Source organism: Haliotis rubra, unplaced genomic scaffold, assembly GCF_003918875.1.
Source record: "Haliotis rubra isolate DU_JTF1 unplaced genomic scaffold, ASM391887v1 Scf660, whole genome shotgun sequence".
Taxonomy (NCBI): Eukaryota; Metazoa; Mollusca; class Gastropoda; order Lepetellida; family Haliotidae; genus Haliotis; species Haliotis rubra.
The window spans coordinates 213,020-231,041 of NW_025767369.1; the positions used below are offsets into that span (position 1 = coordinate 213,020).

Sequence of the window (18,022 nt, forward strand, 5' to 3'; positions counted from 1 at the left end):
GACTACCTTCAGTCTATGTTATGGTATGGGAGTTACGGTCACCTTAGCTGAGACCACCTTCAGTCTATGTTATGGTATGGGAGTTACGGTCACCTTAGCGCTCAGACTACCTTCAGTCTATGTTATGGTATGGGAGTTACAGTCACCTTAGCGCTGAGACTACCTTCAGTCTATGTTATGGTATGGGAGTTACGGTCACCTTAGCACTGAGACTACCTTAAGTCTATGTTATGGTATGGGAGTTACAGTCACCTTAGCTCTGAGACTACCTTCAGTCTATGTTATGGTATGGGAGTTACAGTCACCTTAGCGCTGAGACTACCTTAAGTCTATGTTATGGTATGGGAGTTACGGTCACCTTAGCGCTAAGACTACCTTCAGTCTATGTTATGGTATGGGAGTTACAGTCACCTTAGCTGAGACTACCTTTTAAGCCTATGTTATGGTATGGGAGTTACGGTCACCTTAGCTGAGACTACCTTCAGTCTATGTTAAGGTATGGGAGTTACGGTCACCTTAGCGCTGAGACTACCTTAAGTCTATGTTATGGTATGGGAGTTACGGTCACCTTAGAGCTAAGACTACCTTCAGTCTATGTTATGGTATGGGAGTTACGGTCACCTTAGCGCTAAGTTAGCTTTGTACAACAGCACCTAAGGATTACATGAGGATATCTGGGATCTACCTCAACCCGAAGGTTTCTCAGAGTTCTCCCACCAGGACTTCCCACAGGTTGTTAAGGTCCCTTGAAGCCTATTCTGAACCCGGATTTTCCATTGGGTTATCATGAGGATCTTGGGGGTCTATTTACCTCAGATCTATTCGACCACAAGTCTTGTTTGTGTGTCTACATGTAATGTCTTTGATGCAGGCAATCTGAACCCATACCTGACCTCGTACATCCGGAAGTACAGCAGCCCCGGTAACCTGCAGTATGGGGAAAGTGTGTGGATCTTCTCCATGTCAGGAATGGGTCAGGGACTGTCCATGTTCCTTGGGGGCGTCATCAACCGATATATCGGCCCCCGACTCACCACGCTTCTCGGATCAATGCTCATGAGGTTTGACTTTTACTGGCTAGTAACAGTTTAGGGTCATTATTAAAGTAATCAAAAATTAGATACAAGTTAACGTGCAAAATCAAGATTCAATTTTAATTTCACTTTTAGAAAAATATTTATCAACACAATAGGGTCATATCATTAACAGACTCTGAATGAGTATTTAACAACTGCTCTCTCGATATATTATTTGACATTCGTATTTCCCCGTCATGAATTCTTTACAACACTCCTGTAGTCCTATTACATTTTCTTGTTATATTGTGAGGAAACCAATACTTCTAGGGTATATTTAGGATTTTACACACACAAAAATCCCCAAAAAAACAGCTGTGCATTAAACAATGTCTCATTGACAACCAGTGGCAAATCATGCAGTTATATCATAAGGAAATATTGTCGATATTTGATATATTATTATAATTTTCATAATTATTAAGTCATTAAATCTAGACCCAAATTTATGAATGTATTTTTTCTCAGTTCAATATTTTCATAAAACATGGGTAGGTATTTCCGTCGTTGAAATATCACATTCTCAGTTCATAAATCAAGACAGTTAAAATGTAGAAAAATATATGCTATCGTCCACGTTTCATTCGAAGATTTCTGGGAATGTTTTTCATGAAAATTCTGCAAAGTGCGATTGAGGGAGGTATGTATTGTACCAGTATCACTCTCTATTTGCGCAGTATGCTATGCACACTTGCAGACAACTGTCGACAGGAGTCGAGTTTAAGAAATTCGCACCTCCACCGTTGAAGAGTTCGATCTTAGCTAAGATCGCGATCTTAAATCCATGCGGTCTTACAATCGCGCTAAGATCGGCTTTGTGCAAGTGGATTAGGCCAATTGTATGGCGATTGTAAAGTTGATTGTAGGGGCCTAAGATTGATTGTAACTAAGATTGCTCTGTGCAAGTGGGCCCAGGTGTTCATGTTTCTATAATTGACCATGTTCACCATTTTAAGCTCCCCTGACCAGGTTTTAGACCTCGTTGGAAGCAACCTGTATAAACGACTTTATAGTAGCTGACCTTTACTAACAGCTAGTCTCTGAAATGAATATATTTTACAAAAAAAGGTTTTTTAATTAAAATATGATAGAGACTTTCTTCTAGTCTATAAAATGAACATGTTTTACAGAAAAATAGGTTTTAATTTAAACTAGATACAATAAAAGGAGCCAGAGACTTTCTTCATTTTAAGAAACTCTGTTGACATTAATCTAGACTTGCCACACATCCTAGACTTACATGGGCTACATTGGGTATACATGCATTTGTTTCAGCATCAGTATGACAGAATACAGTTGACCCTGAATTTAACATATTGACAGTGTGCATTTCTTGCATGTAAAGCTGCATTACTATTATTTTTTTTATAAGATGTTGTCAGGGATAATTTGATTAAAACTTAATAAAACCAACTGTCAACGGTCAGCCTTAGAATGCAGGAATTTATAAAAAAACACACCTGTTTTTGTTGTTGTGGTGTTCCAGTGCCGGAGTCCTGTTGACGTACGTGTCAGTCCAGCACTCCTTCGTTGCCGTTGTTTTCACGTACGGACTGATGTTTGGACTGGGTGTCGGTATAGCTTATGCAGTGCCCATGGCCTGTGCAATGAAGGTAGGTTTCCTTATATAAACTATAGTTCCCCTGTTATGTCCTGAAAGTAAGTGTCCTGTATTGTCCATAGCCTGTGTCCAATTGTGTATGGCCATTGTCTGTGTCCTGAAAATAGTTCTATTGTATATGTGTCCTGAAGATGGGTCCCTGTAATGTCCATAGCCTGTTTCCTGAAGATGGGTCCCTGTAATGTCCATAGCCTGTGTCCTGAAGATGGGTCTCTGTAATGTCCATAGCCTGTGTCCTGAAGATGGGTCTCTGTAATGTCCATAGCCTGTGTCCTGAAGATGGGTCCCTGTAATGTCCATAGCCTGTGTCCTGAAGATGGGTCTCTGTAATGTCCATAGCCTGTGTCTGTAATGTCCATAGCCTGTGTCATGAAGATGAGTCTCTGTAATGTCCATAGCCTGTGTCCTGAAGATGAGTCTCTGTAATGCCCATAGCCTGTGTCCTGAAGATGGGTCTCTGTAATATCCATAGCGTGTGTCATGAAGATGGGTCTCTGTAATGTCCATAGCCTGTGTCCTGAAGATGGGTCTCTCTAATGTCCATAGCCTGTGTCCTGAAGATGGATCTCTGTAATGTCCATGGGTCTCTGTAATGTCCATAGCCTGTGTCCTGAAAATGGGTCTCTGTAATGTCCATAGCCTGTGTCCTGAAGATGGGTCTCTCTAATGTCCATAGCCTGTGTCCTGAAGATGGGTCCCTGTAATGTCCATAGCCTGTGTCCTGAAGATGGGTCCCTGTAATGTCCATAGCCTGTGTCCTGAAGATGGGTCTCTGTAATGTCCATAGCCTGTGTCCTGAAGATGGGTCTCTGTAATGTCCATAGCCTGTGTCCTGAAGATGGGTCTCTGTAATGTCCATAGCCTGTGTCCTGAAGATCGGTCCCTGTAATGTCCATAGCCTGTGTCCTGAAGATGGGTCCCTGTAATGTCCATAGCCTGTGTCCTGAAGATGGGTCTCTGTGATGTCCATAGCCTGTGTCCTGAAGATGGGTCTCTGTAATGTCCATGGGTCTCTGTAATGTCCATAGCCTGTGTCCTGAAGATGGGTCTCTGTAATGTCCATAGCCTGTGTCCTGAAGATGGGTCCCTGTAATGTCCATAGCCTGTGTCCTGAAGATAGGTCTCTCTAATGTCCATAGCCTGTGTCCTGAAGATGGGTCCCTGTAATGTCCATAGCCTGTGTCCTGAAGATGGGTCCCTGTAATGTCCATAGCCTGTGTCCTGAAGATGGGTCTCTGTAATGTCCATAGCCTGTGTCCTGAAGATGGGTCTCTGTAATGTCCATGGGTCTCTGTAATGTCCATAGCCTGTGTCCTGAAGATGGGTCTCTGTAATGTCCATAGCCTGTGTCCTGAAGATGAGTCCCTGTAATGTCCATAGCCTGTGTCCTGAAGATGGGTCTCTGTAATGTCCATAGCCTGTGTCCTGAAGATGGGTCCTTGTAATGTCCATAGCCTGTGTCCTGAAGATGGGTCTCTGAAATGTCCATGGGTCTCTGTAATGTCCATAGCCTGTGTCCTGAAGATGGGTCTCTCTAATGTCCATAGCCTGTGTCCTGAAGATGGGTCTCTGTAATGTCCATAGCCTGTGTCCTGAAGATGGGTCCCTGTAATGTCCATAGCCTGTGTCCTGAAGATGGGTCCCTGTAATGTCCATAGCCTGTGTCCTGAAGATTGGTCTCTCTAATGTCCATAGCCTGTGTCCTGAAGATGGGTATATGTTCTCGCTTAGTGTCAGGAAACATCCAAGTTTGTATTCAATAAGTGTCAGTTACGTTTTCAAATAACGGGAAGTGTGTTGTGGAAAAAATTTGGGTTTGTTGTTTCACACCACTGTCAGCAACAATCAATGTGGCAATGTGGCATGTAATTGTAATGGGATTTACCAACGCTAGACATGTTGACATCGATGTTTCCAGTGGCTTCCAGAGAAGAAGGGACTAGTCAGTGGCTGTGTGGTCGCCGGATTTGGGGGTGGTGCCTTCATCTTCTTGACCAGGTTCAGATTAGCGTACATCAACCATAACAACTTGAAACCTCAGATAGATGAAACTGATGGGGGAAGGTAACGGGAGTCAAGTGTTGTGTTATGCGTTCATGATGATTGTGTGAGTTTACGGGTGTATTTTAAGTTCTTTTGATGTGTATTGGACTACTTCATAATGTGTGTGTGTGTGTGTGTGTGTGAGCGGTGAATGGTAAGTCTTCAGGATGTGTGTGAGAGTTAAGGGGTGTATTGTAAGTGGTCGGGATGTGTGTGAGTGAGTGAAGGGGTGTATTGTAAGTTATCGGGATGTGTGTGAGAGTTAAGGGGTGTATTGTAAGTGGTCGGGATGTGTGTGAGAGTTAAGGGGTGTATTGTAAGTGGTCAGGATGTGTGTGAGAGTTAAGGGGTGTATTGTAAGTGGTCGGGATGTGTGTGAGAGTTAAGGGGTGTATTGTAAGTGGTCGGGATGTGTGTGTGAGAGTTAAGGGGTGTATTGTAAGTGGTCAGGATGTGTGTGAGAGTTAAGGGGTGTATTGTAAGTGGTCGGGATGTGTGTGAGAGTTAAGGGGTGTATTGTAAGTGGTCGGATGTGTGTGAGAGTTAAGTGTAGTGTAAGAAGTGGTCGGATGTGTGTGAGAGTTAAAATTGTAAGTGGTCAGGATGTGTGTGAGAGTTAAAGGTGTATTGTAAGTGGTCAGGATGTGTGTGAGAGTTCTTCAGGATGTGTGTGAGAGTTATGAGGTGTATTGTAAGTCTTCAGGATGTGTGTGAAGTTGGGGTGTATTGTAAGTGGTAGGGATGTGTGTGAGAGTTAAGGGTGTATTGTAAGTGGTCAGGATGTGTGTGAGAGTTAAGGGTGTATTGTAAGTGGTGGGATGTGTGTGAGAGTTAAGGTGTATTGTAAGTGGTCGGATGTGTGTGGAGAGTTAAGGGGTATTGTAAGTGGTCGGATGTGTGAGAGTTAGGGGGTGTATTTAAGTGGTCGGGATGTGTGTGAGAGTTGTGTATTGCAAGTGGTCGGATGTGTGTGAGAGTTGTATTGTAAGTGGTCGGGATGTGTGAGAGTTAAGGGGTGTATTGTAAGTGGGTGAGAGTTAAGGGGTGTATTGTAAAGTCGGGATGTGTGTGTGAGTTAAGGGGTGTATTGTAGGTCGGATGTGTGAGTTAAGGGGTGTATTGTAAGTGGTCAGGATGTGTGTGAGAGTTATGTGTATTGTAAGTGGTCGGATGTGTGAGAGTTAAGGTGTATTGTAAGTCTTCAGGATGTGTGTGAGAGTTAAGGGGTGTATTGTAAGTGGTCGGGATGTGTGAGTTAAAGGGTGTATTGTAAGTAGTCGGGATGTGTGTGAGAGTTAAGGGGTGTATTGTAAGTGGTCGGATGTGTGAGAGAGTTAAGGGTGTAGTGTAAGTGGTCGGGATGTGTGTGAGAGTTAAGGGTGTATTGTAAGTGGTCGGATGTGTGTGAGAGTTAAGGGTGTATTGTAAGTGGTCGGATGTGTGTGAGAGTTAAGGGGTGTATTGTAAGTGGTCGGGATGTGTGTGAGAGTTAAGGGGTGTATTGTAAGTGGTCGGGATGTGTGTGAGAGTTAAGGGGTGTATTGTAAGTGGTCGGGATGTGTGTGAGAGTTAAGGGGTGTATTGTAAGTGGTCGGGATGTGTGAGAGTTAAGGGTGTATTGTAAGTGGTCGGATGTGTAAGAGTTAAGGGTGTATTGTAAGTGGTCGGGATGTGTGTGAGAGTTAAGGGGTGTATTGTAAGTGATCGGGATGTGTGTGAGAGTTAAGGGGTGTATTGTAAGTGGTCGGGATGTACAACACGTACATAAAACTTCTTGTGGTGATCACGATGGAAAAACATGAAGTTTTCTGACCCGTATGATCCTTAAAAAACGACAAGATGATTGGAATCCACGTTGATTTTATGATGAAAATTGCTGATTTCAAAATAACACTGATTTACATACAAAACCATGTTTGTACAAGTATGGCCCTGGAATGTTTAATGTTGAACTTATTGGTGAATGTGAACATTTTAAATGCCATTTTTAATGTCTTACACGAATCAAGGTAACTACCGAGCGTAACCTCCATGTGACTGCATGACAGCCAGCACTCTCCTCCTCATACCCCCTGTCAGCCTCCTGATTGTCTGAAGGGGTAGTCTACGCCATTCCTCGTGTAAAGCAGCTTCCAATTGGGCCATGTTCTGTACAGGAAGATCCCTTTGTTGCACATGATGACCAATCATGCCTCAGATATGATCCAAAGAGTTAAGATCAGGGCTCATTCAATCGTGAGATATGTCACAGGGTGCTTAACTAAGTTCTTTGTGTATATATTGAATCAGGTCAGATTTCAGAAAATGATAAGCTTTGTGAAACTGTTAGTCTCCATGGCAACAGGTGATCAGCCATGTGGTCCTCTGACTTGAAACACTTTTCCATCTTCAGTTATTTCACACAGCCCGAGGTGTTGGACAAAGTACCCAAGATGTTCCTGATACTGGGAGCATGCTACATCGTGATGCAGCTCATTGGCATCATCTTCATATCAGAGCCGCCTCCTGTTGAGGTGAGACATCATTATGTCCTGAGAGATCAGTATCATTATTGGTGCTATATTACATGAATGTGTTTGTCAGGCTGATTTTACAAACTGAGTTTCATAAAATTGTCTATTTTGTTAGTTCAAGGAAGATAATTTGATTTTGAGACAAATTTTCTAAGCTGTACATACACTCGTGTAAATTTTACCTTATGTTTGTATTGTCTATGTTCTTTGTCTCAATGTCGATACGATCAAAGTCTTCCTGTGTCCTTTGAGACATTTTTAAAAAGTTCTTCTAAATTTAGCACTATAGCAGAATGCAAGAGCATAATTCAAAATTGAGATTTCCTTTGGACGAAAAATAGCCCTAAAATATCATGGTAACACCTGATCCTTAGCCAGAATTCTTTGTTTATCGCAAACCATTTCATAATGGTGACGATTTTAGAATTTCTGGTTTTAACAGGGCAGTAAAGGTAATACTTCCATCACAATGGCCAAGGTAGGATTGTATAAGGTGATGGAAGTTGTCTGTGGAGTAGGGTTAAATGTGCCTCTCTGTTGTACAAGTTAACCTTGTTCTGTTACCTTTTAAGCTATTCTGGTGAAGGGGCACCTGCTGAGGTAATCCAGTTGTGAGAGAGGTAGCTGTGTAGCAAGTGACTAGCAGTAGGTCGTGCATGGGTTGCATGTTGGTATTGCCACAGAGTATCAGCTGTAAAACATATAGCAAAAGCTACTGCATTAAACTACATGTGATTGACACATTTAACCCTGCGATGCTGGACTGCTAACCCACTTAACCCACCATGCTACAGGGTGCTGTGAACATTGTGGGGTATTTCAGATATTCAATGATTCACTTGCAATGGTCATATTTTGCACATATGTACCATATTATATGCTATGGTAAAATGCACATTAGTATTTAAAGATACTATCCTGATATTTTCGGAATGTACAAATGAAGCATTCAATGAAACATTACATTTGGGATTACACTTTCTTAGTAAAGTACAGATTCTAGTACATCTGGGTTTGGAACCCACACTCTCAGGGTCTGGCACCTAATTGCCAGCACACAAAGTCAGCGATCTAACCCACTCAGCCACCACCTACAAAAATGGAAGTCTGACAACTGGTAGTCTATTTTAATGTTACATTTTACCACTTTCTCGATGGTGTTGTGGGATCTGTACCAGTTTACAAAAAGGATGCATTATGTTTTCCTCTGGTCAGCTAGTAGGAGAGTGTCAACAAAAGACGATCATCTGGGCTAAACTGAGACTTGAAGCCATGACTTATCCACCAAGTATGATTTTGTGCCTCTTTTTTTAAATAATTGAGTTGGGAGTTACGACGACCTGCTCAGTCCTCTGCTTCCATTTTAATCACTTCTGTTTTTTTCACCCTGTTCTGTTTAAATTTTCCCAATAGGTAAGGACAACATATGTGCCCCAGCCTAAAGGAGATGGATCAGATGAGTCTGTAAATGTAACTTCTGCAGCTTTGTTTCACAGTAATAATGGGACCTCTCTAACAAAGCTCTATCTTGCTCTAACATCCATCATTGTTGCCTCTGCCTGGTTTCTGTGTACTGTCTACATGTTTGGGTTGGTGGCCATGTTGGCAGTTGATGCTCTGATAGGATTGATGGGGTCTTTAACTGAATGATTTTCTGACGGGATGGACTGGATCCTGTTGAGAGGAAGCATGAAGTCACAGAGGCTGCATGGTTGACATGAAGGATTTAGTCATGAATGAAATGATGGTTGTCAGGATGGATGAAGTCATGTTTGACAGGGTGGTTGATAAGATGGATGTGATCATGATTGACAGGGTGGTTGATAAGATGGATGTAATCATGATTGACAGGGTGGTTGATAAGATGGATGGGATCATGATTGACAAGGTGATTGATAAAATGGATGGAATCATAAATGACAGGGTGGTTGATAAGATGGATGGAATCATAAATGACAGGGTGGTTGATAAGATGGATGGAATCATAATGACAGGGTGGTTGATAAGATGGATGCATATGGGATCATGATTGACAGGGTAGTTGATAATATGGATGGGATCATGATTGACAGGGTGGTTGATAAGATGGATGGGATCATGATTGACAGGGTGGTTGATAATATGGATGGGATCATGATTGACAGGGTGGTTGATAAGATGGATGGGATCATGATTGACAGGGTGGTTGATAAGATGGATGGGATCATGATTGACAGGGTGGTTGATACTATTGATGGGATCATGATTGACAGGGTGGTTGATAATATGGATGGGATCATGATTGACAGGGTGGTTGATAAGATGGATGGGATCATGATTGACAGAGTGGTTGGTGGAAGGATGAAGTCAGGAGTGAAAAGATGACTGATGGGATGGAGGGAATCATGAATGACAGGATGAGTGACATAAATGAGATATCTGGAAGGATTCCTAACTTGAGGTGTACACATGAGTGTTGTAGTATGTACAACTACCCGGCAGCAGGTTATAACGGACTGGTTGCTCTGTTGCCAGCCCTCAATGTAAGAGTCAGTTCTCCATTTTAATACAATATGTGAATATCATTCTTGAAATTAACTCATTCAGCTGCTTTCAGTACCATGTGTACACTCTTTCATGCATAACATATACTGACCAACTGTGAGATCTTTAAAAAACTGTTCAGTTAGCATTGTGAACACTGCTGATCTGTATAAATCAGCCAACGCCTCTCATTTGATCTTTACATCTAATTGGGATTCACATAACACTGAATGTATTGTTGCAGCTGTTTACTATTCCCATTCCACTGAAGGAAGCAGTGAGTCTAAGGTTGGGTCACCACTGGAAAGGCGTGTGGAAAACAGAATTGCTGCCACTGAGTGTGATAGTGTGTTTCGAATCCCAGATTGTTGCAAGGTTTGCCAGTGGCACATCCATGTTAACTGGCTTCACTGAAGTAGGAAATATCTAAACCAGCATGGCACTGGTCTTTTCCCCCACATTTGGGTTACAAGCCAAAATATGGCTGAAATATTATTCACAGTAGCACTAAACTAAAGTCACTCACATTACGTTAGGTAACATTTAGCGAAATGACTTCAACTAACCCACTATCAGCTTTGAATGATTCACGTTCAATGTTTATTGTTGCAGTTTACTTGGCTAGCTCTAAATCATTTGGCTTTTGAGATAATTCTAAAAAAATTATAACACTTAAAAGATGTTATATGTTTCTATTTTTGTAACACAGAGAAGTGGGATTATGCAGTGCTCTGTCGGTGAAGGATGTGCATTGTCCTGTCTGTTTGGGTTGTGCAGTCTTCTCTCTGAGAGGTTGTGTCGAGGTTGTGTACAGCTGTTCCTGTCAGGGTTGTGCAGTGCTCTGTTTGTGGGGGTTGTTTGTGCTCTGTTGGAGGGAGTTGTCAAGTGCTGTCCCTGTACTCTGTCTGCAGTGCTCTCTCTGCAGATGTTGTACAATGCACTCTGCTAGGGTTTGTGTGCTCTGTCTGTGGGAGCTGTGCAGTCTTCTTTCTGAGAGGTTGTGCATTGCTGTCCCAGTTGAGGTTGTGCAATGCTGTTCCTGTCAGAGTTGTGCTATGCTCTCTGTCGGTGGGGATTGTCCAGTGCTCTCTCTGTTGTGATTGTTCAGCGCTCTCTAGTGTATGGGATTGTGCATTGCTCTGTGTGTGGGGTTGTACATTGCTCTGTGTGTGGGGTTGTGCATTGCTCTGTGTGTGGGGTTGTGCATTGCTCTGTGTGTGGGGTTGTGCATTGCTCTGTGTGTGGGGTTGTGCATTGCTCTGTGTGTGGGGTTGTGCATTGCTCTGTGTGTGGGGTTGTGCATTGCTCTGTGTGTGGGGTTGTGCATTGCTCTGTGTGTGGGGTTGTGGATTGCTCTGTGTGTGGGGTTGTGCATTGCTCTGTGTGTGTGTGTGTGTGGGGGGGTGCATTGCTGTGTGTGTGGGGTTGTGCATTGCTCTGTGTGTGGGGTTTCCAGTGCTGTTCCCTTGAGGGTTGTGAAGTGTTCTCTCTGGGGGGTTGTGCAGTGTTCTCTCTGGGGGGTTGTACAGTGTTCTCTCTCTGAGGTCTTGTGCAGTGCTCCGTCTGTGGGGTTGTTCTGTGCTCTGTCTTGGGGGATGTGCAGTGCTCTGTTGGAGGGAGTTGTCAAGTGCTGTCCCTGTACTCTGTCTGCAGTGCTCTCTCTTGTGAGAGTTGGGCCCCTCCGTATTGGTTGTCCAGTGCTCTCATTAAGGGTGCTGCTGTGTTTTCCAATCCCTTGTAATCACAGGTTTCAAGCCTAGATTTGCACTTATTAACAGCACAATGCCTTTCCTTGCAGGTTTCACAATACTGTTAATAACTAACCAACATGTTTATTCTCACTTACTGGATTCTGAAGTCTTGCCTTGTGTGTCAGGTAGGATTCTGGGGCAGTATGTGAACATATTCTGCCTGTTGACAGTAACAGTGTAAATCATGTAAACAGTACAACTTCAGTTAAAGGGAGGTTAGTGATGGCATCTGATTGATTGAGAAAAAGGCCTTCAAAGCATTGTGATACAGTTTTATTGTAGTTGATCTAGAGCAGTGTTGGTTATTACCGAACAAGCTGCCATCACTGAACAAACTTTCTGTATATTTGTCTCAATCGCTCAATCACAAATGTTTTAACTTAGAATATATTAATCCAAACATGAAGAAAAGAGAAAACAGACAAGGCCCAACAACGGGCATCACATCTTGCATGTAATACATAATGGACAATAGGATACTTCTTTCTAAAAATAACCTCATGTCTAATTTCGTACATTGCACATTTCAAGACTATAAGGCAAGGTGTTTTTGGCAATGCTTGGTTTGTGTATTACGAACAACACTAACCTGTTGATAGTTCGCAGTAGTTATTCATCCTTTGCGTAGATCGATGACAGTTAATTATTGTTTCATATATTGAACCGCAACTGGAATAAGGTGGGATATGGTGTTAACTGTTCGGTAATACCCAATATTGCACTATCTAGTGGATGCCAGTTTGGGATGATAAGTTGTCAGAGTGCATGGCTCGTGTTGCTCGTGCTATCAATCACTGTTTGCCTGACCAGATGTATTGGCTGCTGCTGCTTATAGGTATAACTGATGTTGCTGACTAGCTTAATGTCACTGTATCTCATCAGTCTCTGACTGTCTACACTGATGTTGATATTTTAACTTTACTGATTGAGTTTAGTTTTACGCCACACTCAGCAATGTTTCAGCTGTATGGCGGCGGTCTTTAAATATTCGAGTCTGTGCTAACTTTCGCTTAATGTCACTGTATCTCAGTGGTCTCTGTCGCAATATAGCTGGAGGCATAAAACTAAACTCATTCACTCACTCACTAGGCTTTGGTATTTTTATATACCCAAAGCCTTTATTGTCTAATGGAGCCTTCATTCTTTAATGTAAGATTGAATAAGGTATACTTTAAGCCTACTTTTACAATTTTGAATTTTGTATAATTATAAAACATGAGAGTGCTTTAGTTATCAGTTATATAACACCAGCTCATATTGACTACAATGCTTGACCAGGAGAATAACTTCCTTAAGTGGCATATAGAAGCTGGTATGATAAAGGTGAACACTTATGTGGATTGACAGCTAACATATGTCATATTGCAATAAACAAGTTGTCTGTCCATAATAAGTGTTCTTCTTCTTCAGAAGAGTAGTTGTTTGTGTAAAGTTACCGAGTGTGACTAGACATGGTGATGAGATCATGGTGTCCCTTGTGATGTTGTAGCAGCAGTTGTTGTTGTTGTTGCAGGTGATGGATGTGACGGTGAACCCCGATGGGGAGGACAGCGAGACGAAGGCCTTGATCCCAGCAGCCAGCTCGGATGAAGAGGGAGGCATAAAACAGGAGGAAACTCCAGCAATACGGGAACATACAGGCGTGAAGTACTGTGCTCAGTTTTTGGACATTTGGGGTAGTGTAATGGTTAAAGACCCGGGTTCGATTCCCCACATGGGCTCATTGTGTGAAGCCCATTTCTGTTGTCCCCCGCGGTGATACTGCTATAATATTGCTAAAAGCGGCATAAAAATAAACTCACTCACTCACTTTCGCACATCTCTTTTCGCCAGAACTCTTTCTCATGCAGGGATCGAAATAGAGCTTAATTTGTGGTCCATGGCACGTTAAATGTTGAAATGGCACGAGAGAAATATTTTATTCAGTGCCTTGGCATTATAAAATTATAAAAATGACACTCACCATAATTCATGTAATCCAAAATGCCATGATACATTTGACCAGCTTGAATGATTCAAAACCTTTTTTTGCACCCCATCAAATTGTTTATTGGTGGCACTCTCAGTCTCATATATTGATATAGGCTTATCCAGTTTGAATCCCAGAACCCCGAACACAGGAAATTCTGTTTTCGATGATAAAATAGTTTATGGGTTAGTTTATGGGTCCAGGACAAATGAAGATGACCTATTCGTGCAGCTTAACATGGGCGTGACCTCTTTGAATCCTAGCATGCATACAGGAAATCCTGTTTTGTAGGATAACATAGTTTATGGGTCCAGGACAAATGAAGCTGAACAATTCTTGCAGTCATGATAGTGTTCAGGAAATATTGCTGTCAAGTTAACAGGTTTACATGATGTCTACTGATTTAGTAAACAAATTGAATTGTAATAATTGGTGTGATGTTTTAAGTTTAATTGGACCACACTTATTTTCACAAAGACAAAATATCTGTCTGGTGTCCAATGGCACACTTTGAAACAACTGCATATATCCATGTCCTGACTCTGACTTATTGACAGTCAATATGTATAGCTGTAATGTTGCTGGATTTGAATTCAGTTAGTCAAGTAAAGAAGTGTAAACTGGCTTGATCAGGTTTGTGAGAGTAACAGTTGTGATATAGCCAGCAATGTTTCAGGGATGATGAGCATGCTGTCTTGCACCCGAAACAAGGTTTGTGAGAGTAACAGTTGTGATATAGCCAGCAATGTTTCAGGGATGATGAGCATGCTGTCTTGCACCCGAAACAAATGTTGAAGCAGCGAGCATTCTATATCCTGTGGTTCATCTTCCTCTTTAATGGACAGGGTGTGGTGTTCTTCTCCTCACTGTATAAGGTCAGTCACCTCACTTCATAATGTTCCATATATGTTCAATTTTTCCTTATTTTTCCTAAAGTTGATATTTTATACTTATCCTGACTCATGATCTTTTGCCTATCTCCCTTTTCCTTGCGAATGGTAGTGGAACACTTGAATCCCTTGTAGTTCCCGAAGCGGACGTAAAAATACACTAACCCACGAGTTACCTCCTGTTTTCCCGCGCAGACAGTCATGTGACCAGCCTTACTTGTTACTCTCTCCTTTTTCGCCCAAGCGGATGGTTGGGCGAGCACCGGAGTCCCATATACGGCATATATCCTTTATATTTAGATCCTATTTATCAAAATTACGCTGTGTATGGTATTTGGCTATAACTATCATGTATTAATTGTGTAAAAATTTGGTAATTTGTGACAATTTTCATCGTAATGTAACGTGTTTACATTTCATGAATCTTGCCTTGTTGCAGGCACCGGCTATCAGCGACTGATCCTCACCCCCAATGCCCATCGTGCATTAAATCATGTTCTTCCAACTCACGTTGTACATTTGGCAGTCATTTATCAAATTTGCAATTTAATCAATATTTGTCTTATATCTATAGACGTGTCATGGATCGGGGGAAGAAGTCATCACAAGTCGATAAACCTGGAGATCAAGCCCATAACCTTAGGTTGTTTGCTGCTGCAGATATACATAATTTTGTTGCTATGTTGGATATGTTGCAGGGGCAGTCGTCTGTTACGGGTTCGAAAAAGAGGTCTGCTACGACGGAGTTGATGCCGTCTCAGGCTAAGAAAAAGAGTACTGCTTCTTCCACAACGCAGAAAAGGGCAACTACTACTAAGTCTCTATCGAAATCCACACGACCTAGCAAGTCAACTCACCAGAAGTCGTTTAATGAGGAGATCATTCTACCACACGAGGCAGACATGTTTGATGAACCACCGTTACTTCTGCCTGATGTACCTACTAGATCGGCAACACAGTCGTCTCTACGACTTCTAGATCGTCTCCTGCAACTACAACAGCGACCCAGCTGTTTAACGACCAACCACCAACTTCTCAACACAGTGAAGTTGAAGCACACAACACATCAACGTTCGCGAACGCTTCATCAACGCCGAATCAGTTCCAGTCAACACAGAACTTCAATCAAGGCGACTTTATGAGACAATTTACTACTCAAATGATGGCCATGATGGAAAGACGTTTTGATGAGGAAGCGAAGGCACAACAGGAACGCTCATCAACTGACAATGTTCGCAAACCCTCAGACCTACGTGAACCCAATACGCCTCACAGATCTACATCTGCAGTCAACGTTGGCTAACGTGAACGTTCGAGAAGGTCATCACAATCGGACGACTCTGTCATCATAGTAGAACAAGATGGAAGGTCCGCGAAGGCTACCAACTACTTGATACAGCGACGAGGAGATCCTTCTTCGGATTAGCGAGATCCAGAGCAATCAATGAGGCATTGATTAACAAGTTCCAGAACCCCAGTTCGGAAGAAGATAGAATGATATTATCTGCTCTTCTCACTCAGAAAAAGGACCAATACTTCATATCGGATCATTTGGCCTCAACGTCGGCGGGTCTCACCTTATCACGGAGACAGGGTCTACTGGCATCGTGTTCCTGGAGTGACAGATTTACCCAACCGCTACTTAGAGCTCCTTGGGCGGCGCCTACCATCTTCGGAGGTGAGGTAGATGAAGCAGCTAAGGAAGCTACTCACGACTCAAGGGAAGTCATGATGATCAAGTCTATAGATACTCTAGCCAACGTCATTCGTCATACTTCACAGAAGTACAACAGCAATTCGAAATATTCCGGTATCCAGAAGGCTAAGGAGAAGAAGTACTCCAGCCTTAGAGGCAGGAAAAGTCCTTTTCGTCGCCCATCCGGAAACTACAGAGGAAACTCAGGGAGAGGACGTACCCCCAGAGGTTTCAGAGGGGCTAGACGCTGAAAGTGGGGTTCGGAACGACTGGATGCTTCCACCCCCAGCCGTTCCTGTACAACCATCGACAGTGGGTGGACGTCTACAAAGGTACTGGGAAAATTGGGGAATACTGGAGGACGACTAAGTCTCACAAGTACTGCGAGAAGGGTACAGAGTGCAGCTCAAGGCCACACCACCATTAACCCTCAGACCGATGGTCTTCAACTATGCAGACGAGCAAGCAGACAAGCTACAAGAAGCCATCAACTCGCTTCTAACCAAGAATGCGGTGGAAAGAATAGATCAACATCATCTCACACCAGGCTTCTACTCCCCAATTTTCCTAGTACCCAAGAAGAATTCCAAAGAGAAATTCAGGTTGATTTACAACATGCGGAAATTCAACCAAGACTATCTACTCAGACTACTGAAACGTTCAGAATGATCCAGACTCAGACTACTAAATCGTCCAGCAGACTTTATGGCCAGCATAGACCTCAAGGATGCATATCTACACATCCCCATACATCCGGAATCAAGGAAATATCTACGATTCCTATTCAGAGGTCAGCACTTCCAATGGAACGTCCTACCGTTTGGAATATCGTCGGCTCCGTGGTTATCCACACTAATAACCGATCCCATGCTCCCTACCTACATGATCGACCTCTACGCCAATAACTTTTACCTGGACGATGGCATACAGGTTCATCAAAGTGCCAATCAACTCAGACAGCAGCTGAACTTCACAATCAAGCTGCTCACGCAAATAGGATGGCTAGTGAACCTGATGAAGTCGGAGTTGGAACCAAAACAAGATCTACAATTCCTGGGGATAAGATTCATCACAACACAGAATCGAATTATGACCCCAGAGGATCGTTCGGTCAAGATACAAGCCATGATTCCTCAAGCAGTCATCTCTCCGTTAACACTACGAACATGGCAATGTCTATTCGGTCTACTTACCTCAGCACAAGACTTGACTCGCACAGGAAGGTTACAACTACAGCCATTGCAACAATTCCTGGCAAAACATCTGGACAGCAGCGACCCTATCTCGCTACCAGAACATCTCAAAGTGTACCTACTTTGGTGGACTCACAGGTCCTATTTACAAGAGCCGGTCTTAGACACAAATCTTTACGCAGATGCATCACTGCAGGGATGGGGTGCACATCTCAACAACCAAGTTGCATCAGGGAAGTGGTCAAATGCAGAACAGCATCTTCACATCAATCTGCTGGAAGGGAAAGCTATGGTCGATTTCGCTGAGCAACAGAATGCTGATGATCCACACGGACAACTCTACAGTGGCATTCTCCATAGTCGGCAAGGATCAACAAGATCGCCAAGCCTATTGCAGCTCACATTCCAGTTGTTCAATATCACAGAGAAGGCAAACATCTGGATAAAAGCGTGTCGCATACTGGGAGCCAAGAACGTACTAGCAGACGATCTTTCCCGACCACTTGATCCGTCACCCACAGAATGGATGCACCCATCCAGAAGCATACTGGCTCATTATAAGGGAAATAGGATCCCCATGCATAGACCTGTTCGCCACGAGGTTCAACAATCAACTACAGACGTTTGTTTCACCAGTAGCAGTCCCCCAAGCCTGGGCAACAGATGCGCTGAGCATATCATGGGAAGGACTAAACGCTTACGTATTTCCACCCCCGATCTTACTACTGAAAGTACTGTTGAAGATCA

At 42.9% G+C, this 18,022-nt stretch overlaps 1 protein-coding gene across 5 annotated transcripts in view; it reads left to right on the top strand.

Moving 5' to 3' along the window:
- Positions 1–18,022, top strand: part of LOC124257456 (oxalate:formate antiporter-like) — a 47,410-nt gene that overhangs the window by 12,256 nt on the left and 17,132 nt on the right. Inside the window, exons 2-9 of one of the 5 annotated variants that reach the window (XM_046691517.1) lie at positions 872–1,061; positions 2,563–2,689; positions 4,616–4,761; positions 7,133–7,253; positions 7,696–7,731; positions 8,667–8,723; positions 13,041–13,174; positions 14,251–14,371. In XM_046691517.1, coding sequence (XP_046547473.1) covers positions 872–1,061; positions 2,563–2,689; positions 4,616–4,761; positions 7,133–7,253; positions 7,696–7,731; positions 8,667–8,723; positions 13,041–13,174; positions 14,251–14,371 — 932 coding nt within the window. The remainder of the gene's footprint in view (positions 1–871; positions 1,062–2,562; positions 2,690–4,615; positions 4,762–7,132; positions 7,254–7,695; positions 7,732–8,666; positions 8,724–13,040; positions 13,175–14,250; positions 14,372–18,022) is intronic. The other 4 variants (XM_046691521.1, XM_046691518.1, XM_046691519.1 and 1 more) reach the window with 4 other exon arrangements.